General features: G+C 39.6%; 1 protein-coding gene across 1 annotated transcript in view; it reads left to right on the top strand.

The window, feature by feature from the left end:
- Positions 1-24,617, top strand: part of luzp2 (leucine zipper protein 2) — a gene marked incomplete at both ends in the record, with an annotated part of 231,614 nt that overhangs the window by 186,485 nt on the left and 20,512 nt on the right. The window contains one exon of the mRNA XM_080424131.1: positions 16,158-16,220. Coding sequence (XP_080280257.1) covers positions 16,158-16,220 — 63 coding nt within the window. The remainder of the gene's footprint in view (positions 1-16,157; positions 16,221-24,617) is intronic.

Here is a 24,617-nt window from a genome sequence, read left to right as displayed (position 1 = left end):
GGCCCCTCCCACTAAAATAAATAAGCCCCTCCCACAAATGTAGCGGGCCAATGACATCGTCACGTCACTCCTGAGATCACCTGCTTTTCAATTTGAGAGGAGTGATCCCCCCAAAAATCATGTTTTTGCATCAAACGGTTACGTTTTGCAGAGTTGTGGCGCCCCCTATGGGTCAAAGTGGAAATGCTTTTGGGGATTCGTTGAGTAAACCACCCTCGACATGTGATTCAAATTTGGGATTGATTGGACGTTTCGTTAGTGATTTTTGGCATTTATGGTAAAACGGGCTCCTCCCGCTAACTTTGGAAGCCAATTACGGACGAACGGTAAGGACTATCAAAATGCCGTTTGGATAGGTTTATCGCATGGGTTCATAGATGACCTGTACCGATTTGTGTGAGATTTGGACAACATTTGTAGGAAAAGGAGCAAAAAGTGTGTTTTGAAGAAAATTCAAAATGGCGGAAAATCTATCCAGACGCAAATGGGCGTGGCCTATATGGGGAGATGCGTAGTGACCCAAGGAATCCAGCGGAAAAGACATTTTGATTTTACGACCTACGGTTCAAGAGTTAGAGGCCAAAACGTAAAGGACGCTGTTATAGCGCCACCATGTGGCCGATTGGTGTAATTATTTTTTCAATAATTTCGGACTAAATTATGAACCTCCCCTCCAAATGTGGTAACTCTAGCTCTTACGGTTTCTGAGAAAAAAATACTTGAATTTGAGTTTTTTCACTTTTCCATTAAAGCGGATGGGGAAATTTAATGCACTAATAAATCAATATCAATTAAACTATTTAACCAATCTCTTAGCAAAATACAAGCGCACGATTCCAGGTCAAGACGGTCATTTTGAGATATGGCACAACATTGGGGGATAAAAACTGTGGGAGGAGATGCGGTTCAAAGTATTGTTTATCTAGAAAGTGGAATAAAGAGTATAGAGTACTATAGTCTGGTTGCCCTGTTAGGGCAACCACACTAACTAGACGCGTCGCAATTATGGGAAATTGCAAAGTGTGGTTGCGCCGTCGCCGGTCGCAGGTTGCCGCCGCCCGGACTTGAGGAATATGCTTGGAGGAATACCGTCGGAGGTCGCGTGACGTACCATTCGAATTTGGTGCTGATTGGATCCTGTGTTCGTGATACATGGCGTTTTGATTTGAAGAAATAGGCCCCTCCCACTAAAATAAATAAGCCCCTCCCACAAATGTAGCGGGCCAATGACATCGTCACGTCACTCCTGAGATCACCTGCTTTTCAATTTGAGAGGAGTGATCCCCCCAAAAATCATGTTTTTGCATCAAACGGTTACGTTTTGCAGAGTTGTGGCGCCCCCTATGGGTCAAAGTGGAAATGCTTTTGGGGATTCGTTGAGTAAACCACCCTCGACATGTGATTCAAATTTGGGATTGATTGGACGTTTCGTTAGTGATTTTTGGCATTTATGGTAAAACGGGCTCCTCCCGCTAACTTTGGAAGCCAATTACGGACGAACGGTAAGGACTATCAAAATGCCGTTTGGATAGGTTTATCGCATGGGTTCATAGATGACCTGTACCGATTTGTGTGAGATTTGGACAACATTTGTAGGAAAAGGAGCAAAAAGTGTGTTTTGAAGAAAATTCAAAATGGCGGAAAATCTATCCAGACGCAAATGGGCGTGGCCTATATGGGGAGATGCGTAGTGACCCAAGGAATCCAGCGGAAAAGACATTTTGATTTTACGACCTACGGTTCAAGAGTTATAGGCCAAAACGTAAAGGACGCTGTTATAGCGCCACCATGTGGCCGATTGGTGTAATTATTTTTTCAATAATTTCGGACTAAATTATGAACCTCCCCTCCAAATGTGGTAACTCTAGCTCTTACGGTTTCTGAGAGAAAAATACTTGAATTTGAGTTTTTTCACTTTTCCATTAAAGCGGATGGGGAAATTTAATGCACTAATAAATCAATATCAATTAAACTATTTAACCAATCTCTTAGCAAAATACAAGCGCACGATTCCAGGTCAAGACGGTCATTTTGAGATATGGCACAACATTGGGGGATAAAAACTGTGGGAGGAGTAGTGGTCTGAAATATTGTTTATCCGGAAGGATAAAGTTCATCAAGTACTATAGTCTGGTTGCCCTGTTAGGGCAACCACACTAACTAGACGCGTCGCAATTCAGGGCAATTGCAAAGTGTGGTTGCGCCGACGCCGGTCGCGGGTTGCCGCCGCCCGGACTTGAGGAATATGCTTGGAGGAATACCGTCGGAGGCCGCGTGACGTGCCATTCGAATTTGGTGCTGATTGGATCCTGTGTTCGTGATACATGGCGTTTTGATTTGAAGAAATAGGCCCCTCCCACTAAAATAAATAAGCCCCTCCCACAAATGTAGCGGGCCAATGACATCGTCATGTCACTCCTGAGATCACCTGCTTTTCAATTTGAGAGGAGTGATCCCCCCAAAAATCATGTTTTTGCATCAAACGGTTACGTTTTGCAGAGTTGTGGCGCCCCCTATAGGTCAAAGTGGAAATGCTTTTGGGGATTTGTTGAGTAAACCACCCTCGACATGTGATTAAAATTTGGGATCGATTGGACGTTTCGTTCGTGATTTTTGGCATTTTTGGTAAAACGGGCTCCTCCCGCTAACTTTGGAAGCTAATTACGGACGAACGGTAAGGACTATCAAAATGCCGTTTGGATAGGTTTATCGCATGGGTCCATAGATGACCTGTACCGATTTGTGTGAGATTTGGACAAATTTTTTAGGAAAAGGAGCAAAAAGTGTGTTTTGAAGAAAATTCAAAATGGCGGAAAATCTATCTAGACGCAAATGGGCGTGGCCTATATGGGGAGTTGCATCATGACCCAAGGAATCCAGGGGAAAATATTTTTTGAATTTACGACTTACGGTTCAAGAGTTATAGGCCAAAAAGTAAAGGGGGCTGTTATAGCGCCACCATGTGGCCGACTGGTGTGATTATTTTTAAAATAATTTTGCAATAAACTATTAACCTCCCCTCCAAGTCTTGTAACTGTAGCCCTTATGGTTTCCGAAAAAAAAATACTTGAATGGGAGTTTTTGCAATTCCCATTAAAGTGGATGGGGAAATTTAATGCACTAATAAATCAATATCAAAAAATCTATCCAGACGCAAATGGGCGTGGCCTATATGGGGAGTTGCATAATGACCCAAGGAATCCAGGGGAAAATACATTTTGATTTTACGACATACGGTTCAAGAGTTATAGGCCAAAACGTAAAGGGGAATGTTATAGCGCCACCATGAGGCCGATTGGTGTAATTATTTTTCCAATAATTTTGCACTAAATATTGAACCTACCCACCAAATCTTGTAACTCTAGCCCATACGGTCTTTGAGAAAAAAATACTTGAATTTGATTTTTTTCACTTTTCCATTAAAGCGGATGGGGAAATTTAATGCACTAATAAATCAATATCAATTAAACTATTTAACCAATCTCTTAGCAAAATACAAGCGCACGATTCCAGGTCAAGACGGTCATTTTGAGACATGGCACAACATTAAAAACTGTGGGAGGAGAAGCAGTTTGAAATATTGTTTATATGGAATAAGAAGTTCATCAAGTACTATAGTCTGGTTGCCCTGTTAGGGCAACCACACAAACTAGACGCGTCGCAATTCAGGGCAATTGCAGAGTGTGGTTGCGCCGACGCTAGTCGCGGTTCGCTGCCGCCGGGACTCGAGGAATACGCTGGGAGGAATACCGTCGGAGGCTGTGCCAATTACATTGTCACGTAACTCCTGAGATCACTTGCGTTCCATTTTGAGAGGATTGATCCCCCCAAAATAAGGTTTTTGCATCAAACGGTTACATTTTGAGCATTTGTGGCGCCCCCTATAGATCAAAGTGGAAATTATTTTGGGGATTTGTTGAATAAACCACACTTGACATGTGATTCAAATTTGGGATTGACTGGACGTTTTGTTCGTGATTTGTGGGCTTTTTTGTAAAACGGTTCCCTCCCGCTAACTTTGGAAGCCATTTACGGACGAACGGTATGGACTATCAAAATTCTGTTTCCGTTCAGATTATCGCATGGGTCCAGAGATCATGTGTACCGATTTTTGTGAAATTTGGACAAAATATATGGGAGGAGGAGCTAAAAGTGTGTTTTGAAGAAAATTCAAAATGGCGGAAAATCTATCCTGACGCAAATGGGCGTGGCCTATATGGGGAGTTGCGTCATGACCCAAGGAATCTAGGGAAAAATTTTAATTTTACGACCTACGGTTTAAGAGTTATAGGCCAAAACGTAAAGGGGGCTGTTATAGCGCCACCATGTGGACGATTAGTGTAATTATTTTTTTAATAATTTCGGACTAAATTATAAACCTCCCCTCCAAATCTGGTAACTCTAGCTCTTACGGTTTCTGAGAAAAAAATACTTGAATTTGAGTTTTTTCACTTTTTCATTAAAGTGGATGGGGAAATTTAATGCACTAATAAATCAATATCAATTAAACTATTTAACCAATGTCTTAGCAAAATACAAGCGCACGATTCCAGGTCAAGACGGTCATTTTGACATATGACACTAAATTGGGAAATAAAAACTGTGGGAGGAGATGCGGTTCAAAGTATTGTTTATCTAGAAAGTGGAATAAAGAGTATAGAGAACAATAGTCTGGTTGCCCTGTTAGGGCAACCACACTAATAATAAAGCCGGAGGATTACTATAGTCTGGTTGCCCTGTTAGGGCAACCACACTAATTATCAATTTCTAATCAATGGAGCAATTATTTTTGATTTCTTGCCCACCTTTGGAGTTACATCATGGCAAGGTAACTACACAACCCAAACCTCTACCAAAGTGGTCTTGCCCTTTAAGACTGGATGCTGGGTAGATATAGCGCTCCACCTCAGCAATCTCCCAGGGGTCTTAACACGTTGCTCGTCTGATACAATAAGCCACTACGACCTACTTACCTACTTACTGACTTCATATACTGACATGATGATGGAAAACACAGCATTACAACGTCACAATCACATAATTAAATGAATAAAAGATAATTAATTATATTCTTTTTTATAATGACATGTCGATTAGAATATTGTTCTGATGCAATTATACCAACGTAACCTATCACAATACCTAATACATTGTTTTACCCAAATGCCACATGATCACTTAATATTTTCCAAGGCTGCTGTGATCATCCATTGTCAGACAGTGACAAATTCATTATACAAGAATTATGAATAAATCAATTGAACAATAAAACCCAGCAAAGAATGAGTGTCATAGGTCATTATTAATCGTAATGTATTATGAGGAGGGAAAGGGAAGTTAATTCAGCTTAAATGAGCCTTTAGCTGTGTGTTTGCCTGCTATAGCAGCAGTCTCACAGACATACAGTACGTACCAATTGTACTGGGGAAGGGATGCAGGGGCAACAGCACACAACAAGACAAACACTAAACAATCAAAATACACAATTCAAATAGTGCATAGTAGTTGTAATGCAAGGGTTCCCAAACCTTTCAGGCCGCGACCCCTCGAAATAATCATATTTGAACTGGGGACCCCCAAAAATAATCATAATTGAACTGGGGACCCCCAAAAATAATCAAAATTGAACTGGGGACCCCCAAAATAATCATATTTGAACTGGGGACCCCCCAAAAATAATCATAATTGAACTGGGGACCACCCACTCTGACAAGCACATGAATTGTAGGCATTACATTTAGTTTGACTCAGTTCCACAGATAGTAAAATAGCCGAAGTACAAGCTCACAACGCCTCGCAGTGCGAGCTTTTAGATCGGCTATTTTCACAATGTTTGCTTCTTTCTAACGTAATATTTGACAATTTGGCCAATGGTATTAAAAATGTCTTAAAAGTAATTAAAGTTGTCACTTTATAAATGTGCAGATACTAACTCTTAAATATACTGTATGTTGATTTGTTTACTGTTGAGTGAGAAAACAATGTTGCACATTAAGCTAATCATCTGGGGACCCCCCAAAAAATATTTCGGGTCCCGAAACCTGCAGTTTAGGACCCCCTGTTGTAATGTACACAGTACAACAATGGAAGCACAAAGCCACCCTGGGAGAGAACAGTCTCAAGGTGTAGTTTACTCATGACAAGCAGAGCTAAGTAGAGACCATCACCATGGTAACAGGACCTTGGGGGATTTCAAAGTGAAAACTACTCGCTGCATGACGTATAAAACTACTGGGGGTACACCAAATCTAAGGGCCCCCTCAAGATTAATCACATGGCATAGGTTGCGTTCGTACGCTCAGCACGTGTGCGTTCGGTACACGTGCCACCGCAAGCACGATTGTGTTTTTTCAATTACTTTTTTCGTTAGTTGGTTATAATGCTTTGGGGGAAATGGAAATAAATAAATACAATAAAATATAATAAATGTAAGTATTTGTTACCATAACCAAGGACGGGTGTTTTCAATGAATCTAACATGGTTAAAATTGAGTTTTAAGTTACAATGGGTTTGTATAGGAAGTTAATATCAAATTAAATATCTAAATACTGAATCAAGCAACCTAAAAACTGTCTGGGGTGTTTCACACAGGGTCCTGCAGGCCGTGGGGCTTTAGCCCCCCAATTGTTAATCCGGCCCTGCTAACTGTAACCACACATGATGTATGATATATATATATATATATATATATATATATATATATATATATATATATATATATATATATATATATATATATATACTGTACACACACACACACACACACACATATGGGAAATGCGCTGTATTGTATTAGAAATATATGTGTATGTGATGTGCAATTTCTCACCTCAGCTGAATGCACATTGACGATCCTTTAAGTACACCCGGCAGTGCTTTCTATAAATTGTCTCAGCATGGTGTTCAGCCACTGTAAACCCGGGAAACAGTTTTACTTGTCCTTGGAATGAAATACACCCACAAGGTCTAGTGATCATCCATATACCTTCCAGTGATTCTCAAACCTTTTCATTTCAAGGATATGCATTAGTTATGTCGGCAGACTTTTTTTTCTTCATCTCTGCATGGGATCCCGATCGACACTGTAAACTCCTCAGCGTTTATTTCACTCTGAGAGATATATTATTGTACAAATAGAAGCACCATGTGTACACACTCAGAGTTACAGACCTGTATAACGTATTAAGACCGGGAACGCATCTCTGTCATTTTTAGATTTCTTTGGCTATTCAAAAATAGCAGATCTACAAGCTCGAGTGCCGCGCTATAAGCTTGTAGATCTGCTATTTTCTTTTTTTATCTTGAAAATGTCAAATCTTTGAATATATATATTTTTAAAAGCAAACATTTTTAACTCAAATCTTTGCTTCTGGGGATTCTACAAATGATTTCTAAATAAAAAAAACCATTAAAAAAAAACATTAAAAATGTGTTTTAACATATTTTGCTACAATATCAGTGGTTCTCAAACTTTTTCATGTGAAGGACCATCCAAAATGATATCTATTTGGCCGTGGACCCCCATCTCAAATTATTTTGTTCCAGGGACCCCCTTAGAAGCAAATATTTGAGTTACAAATGTTCGCTTTAAAATATATATGTATATTCAAAGATTTGCACACATTGCACACATTTTCAAAATTCTCGTGCATTGAAGGATGCATGGGCTCGGCTCTGGGCTCCCTAGGCTGGCGGGGGGAGTGTAGCGCCCAGGATCACTTAGATATTCGGCACCGGGTGAAAAAGGGTTTCAAACACGTGGGATAAAAAAAATTATAGAAAAAAGAAAAGAAAAACTGTGTTCTAAAAGGTTGGACGGACATAAAGGGGAATTATTCCCTGCAAACTTGGCTGTGCAAACACAACATTAACATTTTAATAATTGACCGGGTTGAGGCACACAGTGGCTGCCTCCCCTTTATGGCGGATCAAAGCACCTCTGCACACAAATAGCAGCAGCAGCAGTAGGTAGGAGACAATCTGTAAAGGCCACACAGACTCATGTTATTATATTATTATTATAATTATTATAATTATATACTGTAGCTCCACCCCCACTGCATGCAGAACTGTTTACCATAATAACTATACCTTCAAACTAAGCTGTAGAGAAACAGGCAGACTTTCAAATAAAAGTCAAAGGACTTTTATTACAAAATCTCAGCACAAAAGAAACACAATATAAAAAGGACATTTGAATATACTTAAAATAGTTAGTTCAATTCAGTTCAGTTAAGAAATAGAAAATAGGAGAACGTTTAAATAATACGGACACATGAGAGAATAAAATTACAGTTGCTGCACAAAACATCACAAAAATGAACCAGTCAGTCAGTCAGTCAGTCAGTCAGTCAGTTTAAATCACAAAAAAATATCTCCAGACACTTTACAATTCAATTCAAAGGAGCTTTATATTATTAAGTGGTTTTGTATTAAGACATGCTAATAACATTCCTTAGGGCTGTACCACACATGGAGAAATGATATCATCAACTTGCGACGGGAGTGGTCCCTATTAAGTGAAAGATGAACTATTTATAAGACTAGATAAAGTGCTCCTCGGTGCACAGCTCTCCGCCAGGTAAGGTACGTTATTGTGGCCTCCTGGTGGCGCTATAATAGGCCAATGTGAAAAGGGTGCCATTTATTCTTAGGCCTTTCATGGCAATCGGACACTGCTTTCATGATTTGAGGCATTTTGTTTTCCGAAAATGTGTTTTGCTAAATTAGACCTGCTGGTGGCGCTATAACAGTTCAATGTAAAAAGGGTGGCATTTCTTCCTCGTTCTAGTGGGAATTTGCGTGTGAAATTTCACGGAAATCGCAAGCTGCGTTCGTGATTTGAGGCATTTTGTTCAAAACGGACCAATCCTGCAAACTTTTGGAAGCCAACCTTAGCCAATTAAGGCGTATTTGGCTCATTAGCCAGGGATCCTTTTAACCCTGTAAGACCCGGATATATTTGTACTTGCAAAAGAAAATTAAAAACCTTTCAGATGGTCTTGTAGGAGTATTTAGAAGAGGAAAATATAATGTTTTTTAAAAAAAAAAAATTTGGTAAGTTTTTATGCAAATGTTGACATTTAGCAACGTTGGGTCCATCAGGTAGCAAAATTTCCTATAGGCCATTTTTATGGATAACATGGCAAATGTGTAATTACTTCACTAAAACAACTTAATGATTCATTTATATGGTTTATTATTTGGCCTCAGATCAATTATGAATAATATTTGGCCTCAGAACAGTATACATTATGAATAATAACACCAATAAGCCATATTTTTTAATCAATTTTATTAAAAGAACAACAAAATAAAAATCTGTACAATATATGTAGTAAAGAAACCTAATAACCTAAACCATTGTCAGTGATCACACAATACTGTCTGGCCAACTCACTGATTTGCATTGATAAAAAGATGCAAACTGATCTCCACCCAATATGACCCTGCACATTGGTCAGTGGGTTCACTGGGTGGTTCACTGGGTGGTTGGTTTTCTTTGGACCCCATGCCACAGTCCTCTTCATCTGACTCTTCACCAGTCTCATTGATGTCTATGTCAACATCACTCTCTCCGTTCATCACGATATCCAGAACATCCCTGGCTGAGAAGCGAGTCCCTTTCTGTTGTTGTGGCATTCTGAAATGAAATATTACCATTAGTACATTTAGTAGTGCTTACACATCACTGCTTACTGCAGTGATGATGAAACAACATTTCACAAGTCATACAATACTGTCTGGCAAACCTATTGTGTGATGATGATTGCCCCTAAGTGGGCATCATTCCATTGCCCCTAAGTACCCACCACACCTTGAATGAATAATGAATAATAATGAACAACCCCCACAACCCCCAACAAGTACCACAGTGGTCCCACTGTCCTTGTAGTATTGAAAGCAAATTAAACATACTGAGAAATAACAAGGGAATATATTGGTTAAACTATGGTTGAATATGTATTGTTTAGGGGGAGAGAGAAAGTTTGGGTGGACATTTTCTGAGGCTTACTGCTCAAAGCAAACAATTCCGTTTTTGTGAACAAAGGAACCAGCTTGTATGGTTCTGACTGTTAAAACAATGGTTACAAATATCATTGGAAATTAGAAATTAAAGTAAAAATGCACATATAGCCTACTCTCTCTCACTGTTTCTCTCTCTCTCATATATATATATATATATATATATATATATATATATATATATATGCAAAGTGGGGGAAATACACATATAACTGTTTAAATCTATTGTGAAAACTATATATAAGGCTGAACAGTAGCAGGTGAACATTAGGCCTGCCCTTGTATTTTTTTGCAACCAAGAGGGCCCAACGTTGACCAAAAGCAACAAGTATGAATCATGCTATAATTTAAATTTGGGACATATATTTCACAATAATAACATATGTACATGTTCTAGACATTGTAATGTTCACCAAAACAAATATTACAGGCATATTACTTACGTTTTTGTGAGGAATATCTTCCAGAGAAAAAAGAGATCTGTTCCAACAGAGATTTTTCAAGTTGTGATGATTCCTGGCTCTGTGGGGGGTATATATATGCAAATATCCTGGCCAATGGCATTGTAAGACTAAACAATAGGACCCAATGAGGATTTAGAGGTGAAAAAATAACAGAAAAACAAATTATTTAAACTCCTTTCTTTATAAAATATAATTGTTGCTCTAAAGCATCGCTGGGTCTTAGAGGGTTAAAGGTAGCAGCTCTGTTTATAAGTGCAGCAGGTCTATGTCAGAGGTCTACTCGGTACAGACAGTGCAGGAAACACAATGGTTGGTAGCCCTTAGTGCAAAGGCAGAGAACATTCCCTCATAAACAAACAATTTCTGACGGTGGGAAGGAAAAACCTTTAACGGGGGGAAAAAGAAAAAAACAAGCTCAAACAGCGCCTGGTTCTAGGTGGGCGGCCATCTGCCCTGACCGGCTGGGTTGAGAAAGAGAGGGGAGGGGAAGAGAGGAAGAAAGGGGGAGAGAGAGGGAGACATAATATACACAAAAATAACAACAAGAATAACAGCTACTGTATAAAGGCAGCGGAAAACAGAGAAGTCTTCTGCTTTTGATTTAAAACACCCGAGAGAGTTGTAGCAGCTAGACCTGCCTTTTTCTGGGAGTTTGTTCCAGATACAGATATGTGGCGCATAAAAACTGAATGTTCCCTCTCCATGTTTACTCCTGATGCTGGGTTCAGAAAGCACGTTTGGGTACATGTCAGTGTTGATTTTGACAGCAAATTTTGAATTTGTTTAAATTTAGACTTGAATAAAATTCCATTTAGTTTTAGTCATATTTTTATTCATCTGAAATGTTTTAGTTATTGTCTAATTTTAGTCAACTAAATATCATACGATTATAGTCAACTCAATTTAGTTAATTTAGTCGACTAAAATGTATTTTGTCGGTGCCTTGATGGCGTCGTAATGACTGATTTTACGCTTGGTTTCATGCTGAAAATAGCCGATCTACAAGCTCAGAACGCGTCGCAGCGCGACGCGTTGTGAGCTTGTAGATCTGCTATTTTCAGAGCGCAACACCCGAGCGCAACCAAGCATACAATAACTTGTCGTTTAGTTCTACTGGATCTCTCCTCCACTCGTCCCTCCCTAACATTTTAGTCTAGCTTTTATTTGTTGACGAAATTGTCAATTTATCTAGTCTTAGTCTTAGTCAACGTAGCTTAGTTTTTATTTAGTTTTCGTCAGTGAAAAAAAGGCAGTCGACGAACATTTTTCGTCATAGTTTTAGTCGACAAAATCAACACTGGGGTACATGTATCTATTTTTGGTTCTCCAGCTGAAAAGGTTTAGGAAAAACTATCAGACATGCACCCTGCGTGTTGAAAAATGACTTTTTTAAAGGGGTCCTGACCAAGTGTCCATTATGTGACGAGTTGGGAGTGACAATGTGTTATGGATTGTGCATGTGTAGAATTATAATCACACAATGACACACAATGAGATGCAGTAGACCCTGCTGCAGAGGCTGTGAGGCTCCATTTAATTTCAATAGACCCAGCTGTAATTTCATATAAAAGTCCTGTGAGCCTGTAGCTTCTGAATCATTCGCTGGTATGGGCTTGAACGTGATCGTAGAAGCTTTGTTGACTGCAAATGAATTTAATTTGGGTCACATTTAACATAATGACCTGTGCACAGCCAAACAGACTTAATGATCCCTGATCAAATATATAGTGTGTCCACTGTGAGGTTTAAAGCTACATCAATATTTATTTAACCTTGTAGAGTTTTATGAAGTGCCCCAGGATTTAATTTGTGAATTCACTTTACATGGAGCGAGTGATGGCCGTCATGGGACATTAAAATACTCGGGTAAAGTGAGTAACAAGATAAAGAATCTCATAAAAAGGAAAAAGTGCTTGTAAACGCAACATTATTAACGTGCTGTGGTGTGACTCCTCATAAATAGATCATATTTCATATTACACTTTAAATGGAAATGACAGGCTCATCAAACGATAACTACAATAACTACACACCCAGTGTGAAATAAGCGTCTTTCATGAGTTTATTTTGCTCCCTTATTACTGACTCTCTTACTCCCTTGGATTTCATAAAATTGGCGTCATAAAATTATCAAAAAGTATAATAAACTAGAAAATGTGCTCCTCGGAGCACAAGTCTCCGCCAGCAGACCCGTGCTATTTTAATAGCACAGGTCGTCTTGGTAGAACGGGTCGTCTTGGTAGAATGCGTGTGTTTTTTGGTGTTCTGCAGGGGCGACTGAATATGTAGTGTCTGCATCTAAAAAATGTTCTTCTTGAAGCAATGTGTCATATGGGAGTCGTCGTAATTGACTGGTTTGTTCAAATGCTTGTCTGTCTTCTTCATCTTCATAGTCTTGAACAGTTTCAGCAGTTGATTGGTGTGTTTGATCTATGTCAGTTTTCTCTAGTGCTACATAATGTATTTGATCAAGGTGGCCAATTGTTACAGTATTAAGACTTCGGCCTTGTTGTGGGATCAATTCAACTCTATAGTCCTCTTCTGTGTTACTGTTGTAGATGAGTATGCTTTCTTAGCTTTGGCCTTCTGCGCCTTTGCTTGACCAATGTTAGGTGTTCTCAGAGGGACACACACACGCACGGACGGGTGATTTGTACTGGAAGGTACTGTTCCAATCAAGACTGATTAATCCTGTCTTACCTCACTTCAAAAATGTCTTTTTGAAGTGACACACCTATTTATAGGATTTTATTTCGTCATGCGTCCCTCTAGCCAATCAAAGGCATTGGTGTCAACATATTGACACGTGTCACGTGGAGCTTGACCAATGTTAGCTTGGCTAGGAGGCAGGTGAACACACGGCGGGACGAAGCGAAAACATACTCTCCGCCTCCGGCGGAGACAATAAATTATACAAAGTGGCTGCATGTTTGCATTAGTGCTTGCGTGCACAAGTTTGAGTTGGTGTGTTGGGATGTGATGTGATGTGTGCGTGTGCGTGTGTGGAAAAATAACTCAGATGTTTTACTTAAAGAGGTGGTGCCATGGTTTTGCACTTTTTCTGTTTTTCATGTGTCTATGAGGTTGATAGAACTTCATTAAGCCCTCTGGTGGTGTTTTTATGTTTTATGTCTTCTCTGACCATTTTGAGTTTCTACCTGGAGGCCCCCTTGAGGGTCAAACGTGCCAATAGAGAAACAGTGCTTTAGTGACATAGTAAAAACATACCCTCCCCCTCATTATCATAACGCAACAGGTGTGAGCATGAGGAGGAGGAGGGACTAGGACAGGTGGGTGGTGCTAAGGTGGTGGAGGAGGTGCTAAGGTGAGAACCAGGTATACTTAATGAACTGGAGGCGTTTCCACATAAAAACATAATTTTAACAATTTTTGTACACTTTTTTTTTTAAATCTTCCTCCTAGTATAACCATAATACCTGATTATGTTTTGGGGGGGGGGGGGGAATCACTGAAAATCAAGGCACCCCGTCTAATAAAAAACGTACTTGCGTAAAAGTACAAAAGTATTGATATCAAAATGTACTTAAAGTACGAAAGTAGAAAGTACTCATTAAGCAGAATGTCCCATTTCACCAGTTTTCAAATGTATGTATGTAATGTATAAAAATCCTTTGAAAATAGCAGATCTACAAGCTCACAATGCGTCGCATCGCGACGCATTGTGAGCTTTTAGATCTGTTTTTTCAAATGGCCGAAATGTATAAAGGGCTGAAGTAGGCATGTAACGATTCACTCAACTCACGATACGATTCGAATCACGATTCGAGGTTCACGATACGATTTTTCACGATTTTTAAGCACATTTATTTTCGAGACAAATTACTGAAAAACCTTGATTATTTCTCTTACAAAAATCATGTATTTTTTAACAACTGTATTTTCTCTCGTCCTCTTTTCAATATATGAAATTAAGCCTTTTTTATTATTCATGAGGTACATGCATTAACTGTAAGGTACACATTAAGACATATACTTTTTTATCTGTAAAATAATAACTTTAAATATATAAGTATTATGAAATAAATGAATTTTAAAACATATGTCCCAGATGAAATACATTATAAAGAAAACCTTCAAATAAACAAATTAAGGCTTAGCCTTTGTTCCAAGCTTGGGATTTACAAGTATATTTTTATCTATGCTATATTCTCAGCATTCTGTACACATTTATGTAATAAGGTTAACTGTTTTAAACTGCTCCAAATGAGATTAGATTAAAAAATAATTGATTAATATCAATGTAATTCGCTATATATCTGACAGACAGTGTTGAAAGGAGTTTGACGTTGTCAGCAGTCTGATACAATTGTTAAATTATTATTATTCATATAGATTATTATTCATTGTACTCTGCAGCGGCAGCCGCACCGAGGCGCTCCAGAATTAGCCGTTTTCATTAGAAGCCTATCAGTTGTATGTTTCCTACAGAGTTTAAATCAGACAGGCTAACAACAGCTAACAATATTGTCAGATGGGGGAGGGGGTAAACGGTATAGTTTGGGCTTTTCATCAATCAAATAAACATGTTTACATGCGACGCACATTTCCCTCTTTATGCAGTGCGATCGCCTAGTTGTTTAGATTTCATAGCCTGAGAGGACGTGAACCCCACTCTCCGTTCATAGCCTGCCGTTGAGTGAGTGAAGAAGAGACCCACGGAGGCAGCTATGGTGGCCCTGAGGGGACAAAATAGTAGGCGGATAACAAGGAATTGAGTCTGACTCGATTGCGCCCTCTGCTGGTTGCATCGCGATGTCATATTTTATTGCATCGATTTAAATCGTCACCACTTTGAATCGATTTAAATCGATATACGATAAATCGTTACATGCCTAGGCTGAAGTGTTTAATGCATGTTTTGTAATAATAACAATCTGCAATGTAACTACCGTAATTCTCGCACTATAAGCCGCACCTGAATATAAGCCGCAGCAGCTAAATTGAATGATTTGTACATATATAAGCCGCACTGGACTATAAGCCGCGGGTGTAAAATCCATAGATGTAGGAGGTCCCCTAGTGGCCGTTAGCTGTAAAAATCCATAGATAAGCCGCACCGTTATATAAGCCGCAGGGTCGAAAAATGGGATAAAAGTCGCGGCTTATCGTCCGAAATTTACGGTAGTAACGAAAGTTTTCAAATAATTGTAATGGAGTAAAAGTACAATATTTGGTTCTGAAATGCAGTGGAGTAGAAGTAAAATTATTGAAAATTGGAAATACTCCAGTAAAGTTAAAAAATACCTCAGAATTGTACTTAAGTATAGTACTTGAGTAAATATACTTAGTTACTTTACACCACTGGATGTTGGGGTATGCAGTGAGTGTGTAATGGTGTACTTGTACTGTATGTGGTTGTGTACAGTCTGTACTGTAGCGGGTGAGTGAGCATTCCACTCTAGACAGTGGGAAGGAAGCCAGTGCATGGCAGCATCATTGTGTGGGCTTCTCAGTTCAGTGAAGGGGACAATTTGATATTTTCTTCTCCTCCGTCCTTCCCTTTAAGCCACAGCTTGGCCCAGGAAACTCTCCCCAAAAGGCCTCTTCTGTGGTGGCTGGCAGAATCCTGCAACGTGATCTAAAACCAATTTCACTATTTGAATAAGCTAACACTTCTTTTTTTTCTTCTTATCTTCCCCTTGCAGTCCAAAAAGATCCAGGCTCAACTGAAAGAACTGCGCTATGGGAAAAAGGATTTAGTTTTTAAGGTAAGCTCAAACTGAAGGTGGGTGGTCTTTGTAACAGTTCCAGACTGGAGCTAGACACAGGTACCAGGACCACCTGGACAGAATGATCCTATCAGGGCTACAACTTCAATTAAATCACTCTACCAAAACCTACCAACATTTCCCCAGGACTGAGTTTCACTCAAATCTTGTCCTCTATTTCCTAAACAATGATGAGTATGTGGATACATAATCTGAACCATGTAGGATTAAGTTGATCTGAAATAATACTTCAGATATCAAGAAATCATAACAATGCAAATAAAAAATAAAATAAAAAAAAGAACACGAAGGCTGATGTTTTTTCACACTTTTAGAGCAAACGTAGACATATTCTTATAAAGTCCATAAAAGACACATTTTAATTACTTCCTGTCAAACGCAAACATACCCTGTGATGACATAGGCAAGCCCTTATGAATAACTATGAATCATTCCCATGGCTCATGTTCCTCCACTCCCACCTGCTTCTCAGTAGGGAGCCACTCTTGGTCTGCTACAGTACGTTGTTTATCCAACTCAAGATGACAGCCAGACGGTGCATTACTCATTTTAAACTTGAACAGTGCATTACAATTATGTATCTGAAAACATTTGAGGTGAGAAATAAGCAATGCAGTGCATAAACGTGCGTCAGCAGTGCCAGTCTGTACGACGAGACACAAGCTGTGTTGTGTGTAGAGCCTGTGATCCCATAGCCCGAGGGGGCGGGACGTCGGCTGAGACCGTGATTGGTTAAGCCAAAACACGTCTCTGTTCTGAGCAAAGCTTAGTAAAAAAGTTAGCAATAAAGCACACGATACTGAGAACTCAAGGCCATAGATTGGGCTCCAATCAGCACAAATCACCCCATACATTTGGGCCAGTTGGGCACATCTACCCTAGTTGGGTCTATTTGTGTCTTATCAGCCTTTTCTTTCGGTGATTCAATGTTAACGAATGTGCTTCCACCGTCCGAGTTATGTCCCGATCGTAAATCATGTTTTGGCACAACTGCCAATCAAAGTGACTACTGGCCAATCACAGCGCATATTTTCCGGCCAATCACAGCGCATCTTTTCCGGCCAATCACAGTGCGTCTTTTACAGGACTTGGACAGCTAGGTCACGTGACAGCACATGCCTTAACATCGAATCACAGAAAGAAAAGTCTGATAAGACCCAAGTAGACGCTGTTGGGTATAGTTGGGATGGTTTGTGCTGATTGGAGCCCAATCTACGGGCTGATAATCCCCTCACAGGATATACTCTAAAAGCATACTTTGTTTTTTATTCTGATTAAAAACATGGCAGGCTAGTAAGCAACGCAGCTGCAGTTTATCAAATTAATTATTAACTAAGTTTCTAAATCCCTCTGTTAGACTAACAGCATAGTAACACCACTCGTTGCTATTTCCCCTACTTGATATCTCCAAACATCAAAAGCTTTCGTAGCTGCTTTTATTCAGTACTGATGCTTGCACATTGGCACAGTAATGGCATTGTGCACACATAAACCTACAACACCCATTAGCTGCAGCAGCATTCCTTAGGCTGCCATGTTTTTTTAATCTTCTGTAGTTTTTAACCTGAACTGGATAACAATTACAAAATCCGCCTAGGGTTTCATGGCCCAAAAGGCATTTAAATGGCTGTGAAATTGGCACTCATTAATTGGAACATTTAATTTCAGTCGTGTATATGTGTGAAATATCAGCTTGGGTGATGACATGCATGCTTCACCACACAACACAATCTCTATTGTAAGGACTAAGTGCTCTTGTATCTCAACTCTGGCATCATAATGAGTGGCTTTTACCAGTAAACAGGCTGACCTTCAGGCTGTTGTTTGCATTGCTGAGGTTGACAAATGTCAGTTGACATTTCTGCCACAATACCCCAGTAACTGACTGTCATTTCATAAATGTACCATTTGATCCCCTCAGACCCATCATTTATAAAGCTTTCTCAAAAGGTGACAGAAATGAATACAAAATGCCTCATTCCTCATCTGGCTTTATATGCTGCTTGTGCAGTGGCTGAATATATTGTTCCAGGGTATTCATTTCTTATTCTATTTATGGTCTGTGGATGATTGATTGATATGCTTTGACTTCTGGTGTCACTGGCTGTAAATCCTTCATCACTAAATCCAGGCTTTGATTTTAAAGAAAAAGGGGGGGAAAAGAAAGAAGAACATTTTTAAAAGAAAGAAAAAAAGACAAATACTGGAATTAGCCAATCTACAAGCTTGTAGATCAGGTATTTGGGGTATTTCTGAAGAGAAATGTTGTCAAAGTTTGACACATTTGGTCAAAGGGAATGGTATCCAGTGATGGAAAAAGGACTCAAATGTTTTACTTAAGTAAAAGTATCAATATTGCAATGTAGAAATACTCTGTTACAAGAAGTCCCGTATTCAAAATGTATTTGTAATTTTTTTTGGTAAAAGTACAAAACTATTGGTATCAAAATGTACTTAAAGTACCAAAAGTAAAAGTACTGCTGTTTTTACACAAGTTTTCAAATGTATAAAAATCTTTTGAAAACAGCAGATCTACAAGCATCGCGACACATTGTGAGCTTGTAGATCGGCTATCTTCAAATGGCCAAAATGTATAGCCTATAGGGCTGAAGTGGGTAATGTTTGTTTTGTTATTAGTATCAAAATCTAGTAACTAGTAACTAAAGTTTTCAAATAATTGTAGTGGAGTAAAAGCGCATTATTTGCCTCTGAGATGTAGTGGAGTAGAAGTAAAAGTACTGAAAATTGGAAATACTCTAGTAAAGTAAAAGTTCCTCAAAATTGTACTTGAGTAAATGTATTTAGTTACTTTCCACCACTGATGGTATCATTAATTCAGTTCCTCAGAAAAGGGAAAATACGCTCCATTGCCCAGGAGGCGGTGATGAAATGACCAGTGGAGGAGAGAGAGAGCAGTTATAGAGTCATTGAAGATAATGATGACGATGCCATCAGCCTTGCAGGAGTCATTCAGAGTTCAGACACCTGACTGTGACACTTCTCAAATGTATATGTAACTGTCACCACCATGTCATTTCAGTTGACCTTTAAATCTTTCACTGCCGGACTTATTTCTGGCTGCGTGTGATTTCTAAATGTTCTTACCTTTTGAAGTAGTCACAGAATATTTATCCCCAGTATGATCAATCCCCTGATAGTTGGTAATCACGGGGTGTTTCACTGTGCTTCCGCGGGGAAAAAAAATCATCGCCTTCGCCCGTCCGCTTGTTATAGGCTGTTGAAAATAGGACGACTCGTCCAAAATACACAGGAGGCGAGATACATGCGATTTCCCAAAGACGTTAAAACAGGAAGTCAATGGAGCAGTAAATCTTGGGATCACGTGATCTCCCGTATCTGTGTGCATCTGGGGATGAAATGGTCACTCATTATGTTAGAGAAAAGCGCCATCTAGTGGAAAAACAAAAAAACACAAAAAGTCGTAAAAGTCGTCCTTGGCAGTGAAAGAGTTGTCATGGAAACAATGTGATTATTGCATTTTTGCCATTGGACATTCCAACAAATCACATTTCTGTTTTCTGTTAAAGTTTTGTAAACCAAAATTTCAATAATCAAAATAAATAATGTATAAAGTACTATGCCCAAAACAGGCCATATATGTCATAATGTTATACTTCACAGTGCATTCTTTTGCATTTTTGACACGTTTTGCCTTAAATACCCAAAATAGGGACACCAGTTTGAAAGTGGTTAAAAGAGTGGGGACAACGACATAGAAATAACGCTGGAAATATGACATTTCTGTTAATTTAATCCACACAGGATGATACAACTAAACTACATCACACAGATACCAACTTTAGAATAAACCCGAGCAATATCACTGCCAAAGGTTTTCAGCAGAAAGTTGTTAAGAAGATATTAAAAAGATGCAGTTTTGCTACAGTAGGTAAAAGCAGCAAGCATGAGATAAAGGCTGTGCCTCAGCCTCACGACTCAAACCCACACAGTCCCAGCACACCTGAACACTGGGAGAAGAAGGTCGTTTCTCATTGGCAAGATTAGTCAAAACAATACAAACTTTGGAGAAATGTTTGCGTGTCAGAATTCTCCTGTGAGACATTTGGCAGTGACTGCATTCAGAGACAGGAGGAGCCCATTTCACACTTTCAAACCAACAGCCTGTGGTGGTGACACTTCACAATTCACCCGTAGCACCGATTCTTCCCATCTGACACCAAATAACATTGCACGCCTGTTCGCCCCCCCCCCCCCCCCCACGAGTTCTCACCTATTTCAGGTCTGTTCAGGCGCGGAACGACACCTCGCCTCTGTACCAGCTTTGATCTGCAGCGAGCTCACTGTGCTCCTCGCGTGAATAGACAGCAGTGGTGGAAAACATACTTAAATGTTTTACTTAAGTAAAAGTATCAATACTGCGATGTAGAAATAAAAGTAAAAGTCCGGAATTCAAAATGTACTTGAGTAAAAGTACAGAAGTTTTGGTATCAAAATGGACTTAAAGTACCAAAAGTAAAAGTAGAATGTCCCATTTCACAAGTTTTAAAATATATTTTCTATTTTCAAATGGCTATTTTCAAATGGCCAAAATGTATATAGGGCTGAAATGGTTACTGTATGATTGGAATAATAATCAATATCTACAAACTAACTAGTAACGACGCATCGCGACACATTGTGAGCTTGTAGATCGGCTATTTTCAAATGGCCAAAATGTATAGCCTATAGGGCTGAAGTGGGTAATGTATGTTTTGTTATTAGTATCAAAATCTAGTAACTAGTAACTAAAGTTTTCAAATAATTGTAGTGGAGTGAAAAGTACATTTGCCTCTCAGATGTAGTGGATGGAGTAGAAGTAAAAGTACTGAAAATTGGAAATACTCCACTAAAGTAAAAATACCTCAACATTGTACTTAAGTACAGACAGACAGACAGACAGACAGACAGACAGACAGACAGACAGACAAACAGACAGACAAGACCACCGCCAGTAAACGCCAGGCACTCTGTCTGTGGTAACCATAGAAACGGCTTATGTGCATCAGACTACTGTATCCCTGCATTTTCTTTTATAGGCAATGGAAACATACTAAAATATATTTTCTAGACAATATTGAAAGAAACGGTTTAACTACATAAATTAACTTATTGTCTTGTCAGGTGTCTTTCAAAATGAGTGCAAATAACTGTTTAACCACATGAACCCCATGGCATGCCTATTCTCGGCAAGTCATGGTAGGTGGTAGGTGAACACTCGTCAAAAATAGGCGAACAGCTGCTAAAATTGCCGCCCTACAAGCTCAGTGAGCTTCTATGAGCTATTTTCGGCAAAGAGATTTGGTTTAGAGGGGAAAAGGGAAGAGGCCGGGTATAGACCCCTGAGGGACCCCGGTGTTTCAGGGAACTCACAGATAGCAAGGATCAGTCTATGAAAGTCAGTCATATCAACGTGGCGGTTCACTTAACACAATGACCTTGTGATGATGCTGTGTGTACCGGAAGAATACACTCGCACACACGTACTTTCGTGACGCACAAACGCAGGGTGTTGCTGAAAAAGAGCAGTTACCCTGGATAAATGAAAATTCAAATACAAAAGTTACAAAACACACACACACGTTCTTAGAAGACAAACTGAGATAGCTGTTTTTATAATAAATATTTTTATGGCCACTCAGTTTTTTTCCATGAAAGTTCACCCTCATTCAAAAAGACCCGGAACACATTATTAACTAAGTATCTAAATCCGTCTGTTAGACTAACACCAGTAACAACACTCACTGCTACTTGATATCTACTCCAAACATCATAAGCTTTCATAGTTGCTTTTATTGCTGATGATTCAACTGTTATCCCACGGCTGAAACACTTAATAATTTATTCTCTCAGCCAAATGTAAGATCATGGCAAAGAGACTCTGATGCCAATTACTAAGTGCCAGTTCCTAATGATATAGCAGCCATGTCTTTGAAATATGTAAATTAAACACCCCTCTATCTTTTTCAAATTACACAGCCATATGCACACACAGGGAACAGCCTTTTGTTGACCTGTCTGTATCCTTATAGTCCTTATCTCCCTGAAAGTAATTCAGGTCAGAGAGCAATGAATACTTACTGCCTCTCAGTTGCCATTTGCTACAGAGACACTATGTACGAGCCTTTGTGCTCATGATTAAAGAACTCCTCAAATTTAATTCCCTTGGATTCCCTCTCGAGCTTCAGTCTGACAGCTACGAATGGCTTTCTGAGATACGGCTCAAATTCCCTGTAATGGAAAAATGGGCCTTACGGGAGAACGATCTGATGCTTCTCTTTCCTGGAAAACTGTTGCCCCGTCCTTGACTGTTAACCACAGAGTCAAAACTTAAATATCTAATGCGTAATACAGTAATACAGTAATACAGCAATACAGTAATACAGTACACCCTGAGGTGTGTTCACCACTGAAATTAACACTTGGCTGCGAGGAATAATCCCAGTAGGAATCAAGATCAAGATACTGTAACCGTACCTCCGCCTGAATACATTGCAATAAAAATTTGACATTGAATTCAAAATGATCAATTTCTCAGCATTGTTTGCTCCGGGATGTTTGACCTTGGGTGTTTATGGATGGAGGCCAGTATTGTGTATCACTTCATAAAACACGTTCTGTAAACATTCACAACCGCAGGTCATCATCATAACCTTTCTTTCAACTCGGAGTGCTGTTGAGGGTCAGGCCCTCCTTTTCAATGTAGCCGAGGTCATCACTATGTGAATGGGTGAATGTAATGCACAATCTATGTTAAAGCGCTTTGGATAAAAGCGCTATATAAATGCACCATTTACCATTTATATGACTTAAACCAATCAGAGTATCGGCCTTTAATAACTAGCTGCACCCGGCGTGAGGCGTAATCATATGGCGGAGATCAGAGGACGCACAGAACACTTTTCCAGCGTGTCCTTGTGCATGAAGTGAAAGCTCACAAGCTTGATATCTATGGGAGCAACATTAATGTGATAATTATTGTGATATAATGATGTCAGGAGACATGGGGGGGGAAAAGGTTCTCTGCTCACCAAAACATTGAAACGAGAGATGTCTAAACGCAGTGCATGGCCACACTATACATGTGGTCAGCATCACTGTATCTTAATGTTTCATGTCCAACAGATATCTGTGCTACAGTATCTTGACAGATCAACTTAATATTCACATGCTCATTCACAGTTAGGTTATTATATTAATGCATGCTAATGCCAGTGATTGGGTCAAACATTACTTTGAATCACACACGCACGCACACAGACACACAGACACACAGTCATATCTACACACATATCTACATACATACATACATACGTGCGTGCGTGCGTGCGTGCGTGCGTGCGTGCGTGCGTGCGTGCGTGCGTGCGTGCGTGCGTGCGTACATAGTAGGATGATGTGCGTTGGGAACAAATGTAACCACATGGGTCCATTTGGTTACATTTGTACATTGTCAGAGTTATGATTGGATTAGCCTCGATCTCCAGGCTTTTATTTTCCTTTGCGTTTTGCTCAAAAATAAGAGCCTGGACCAGCCTGTTGACGTTCCTGGAATAGGAAGTGGGTGATTTCCCCAACCAACCAACCAGAGTGCAGTGGGCGTCGCTCCAAATGTTGTGACGTCAGGGCTCTCAATGCTGCACATTGGGGAGGAGGAGGGGCGCGGGGGCGGGAGCACAGATCGGTGAACCAATGGGATCCGGCGGATTCTCTCTCCGGAGATTTTGAACCCACCCCTCAGACAGGATATCAGACGCGCTATAGGGCAGCCTATAATTGGATCAACTATCACTGAAGAGTTCACTGTGTATTGTATCAGGCCTAGTCAGTTCACTGACCGAAAATCTTTTTTTCAATGTATTGTTCAGAACATTGTTGAAATGAATAATTAATAGTTTTATTAATCTCAATTCCACTTCTTCTTAGTCAGCTTGATTATGTTCAGGAAGTTCAACTAATCCAAGTAATTAATGTAAAAGTTTGTCCCTGTTACTGAGAGTTGGGCCGTGAATGGTTTTCAAGGTGGCTCTGAATTAAACCCAAGCAAATCATTTAATTGCCCTTTGGCTACGATTTCACCTGTATCTCTATGACATGTTCAATTACATTTCATTAAATTATTTTAAATCCTAAAATCATATTAGGCCCTGGTAATAGATTTGTTCCTACAGTGGAACTGGAATGATAATACGCTCTGCGCCGACTGCATTGCCCTGTTAGTTAGATGTAAGTTAACTGTAAAGGTCATCACACATTGGAGGCGACGCAAATAAACCACCCGAAAATGCGCCGGAAAAAAAATCGCCTCCCATGTGTGAGACCTATGTGTTAAGACCTACACACGCACCCATCATCTATGTT

This window comes from Gymnoscopelus braueri (assembly GCF_963280865.1).
Source record: "Gymnoscopelus braueri genome assembly, chromosome: 1".
Classification (NCBI taxonomy): domain Eukaryota; kingdom Metazoa; phylum Chordata; class Actinopteri; order Myctophiformes; family Myctophidae; genus Gymnoscopelus; species Gymnoscopelus braueri.
Note: the sequence above shows the minus strand (reverse complement) of the source record. Positions and strands in the feature narration are given on the sequence as shown.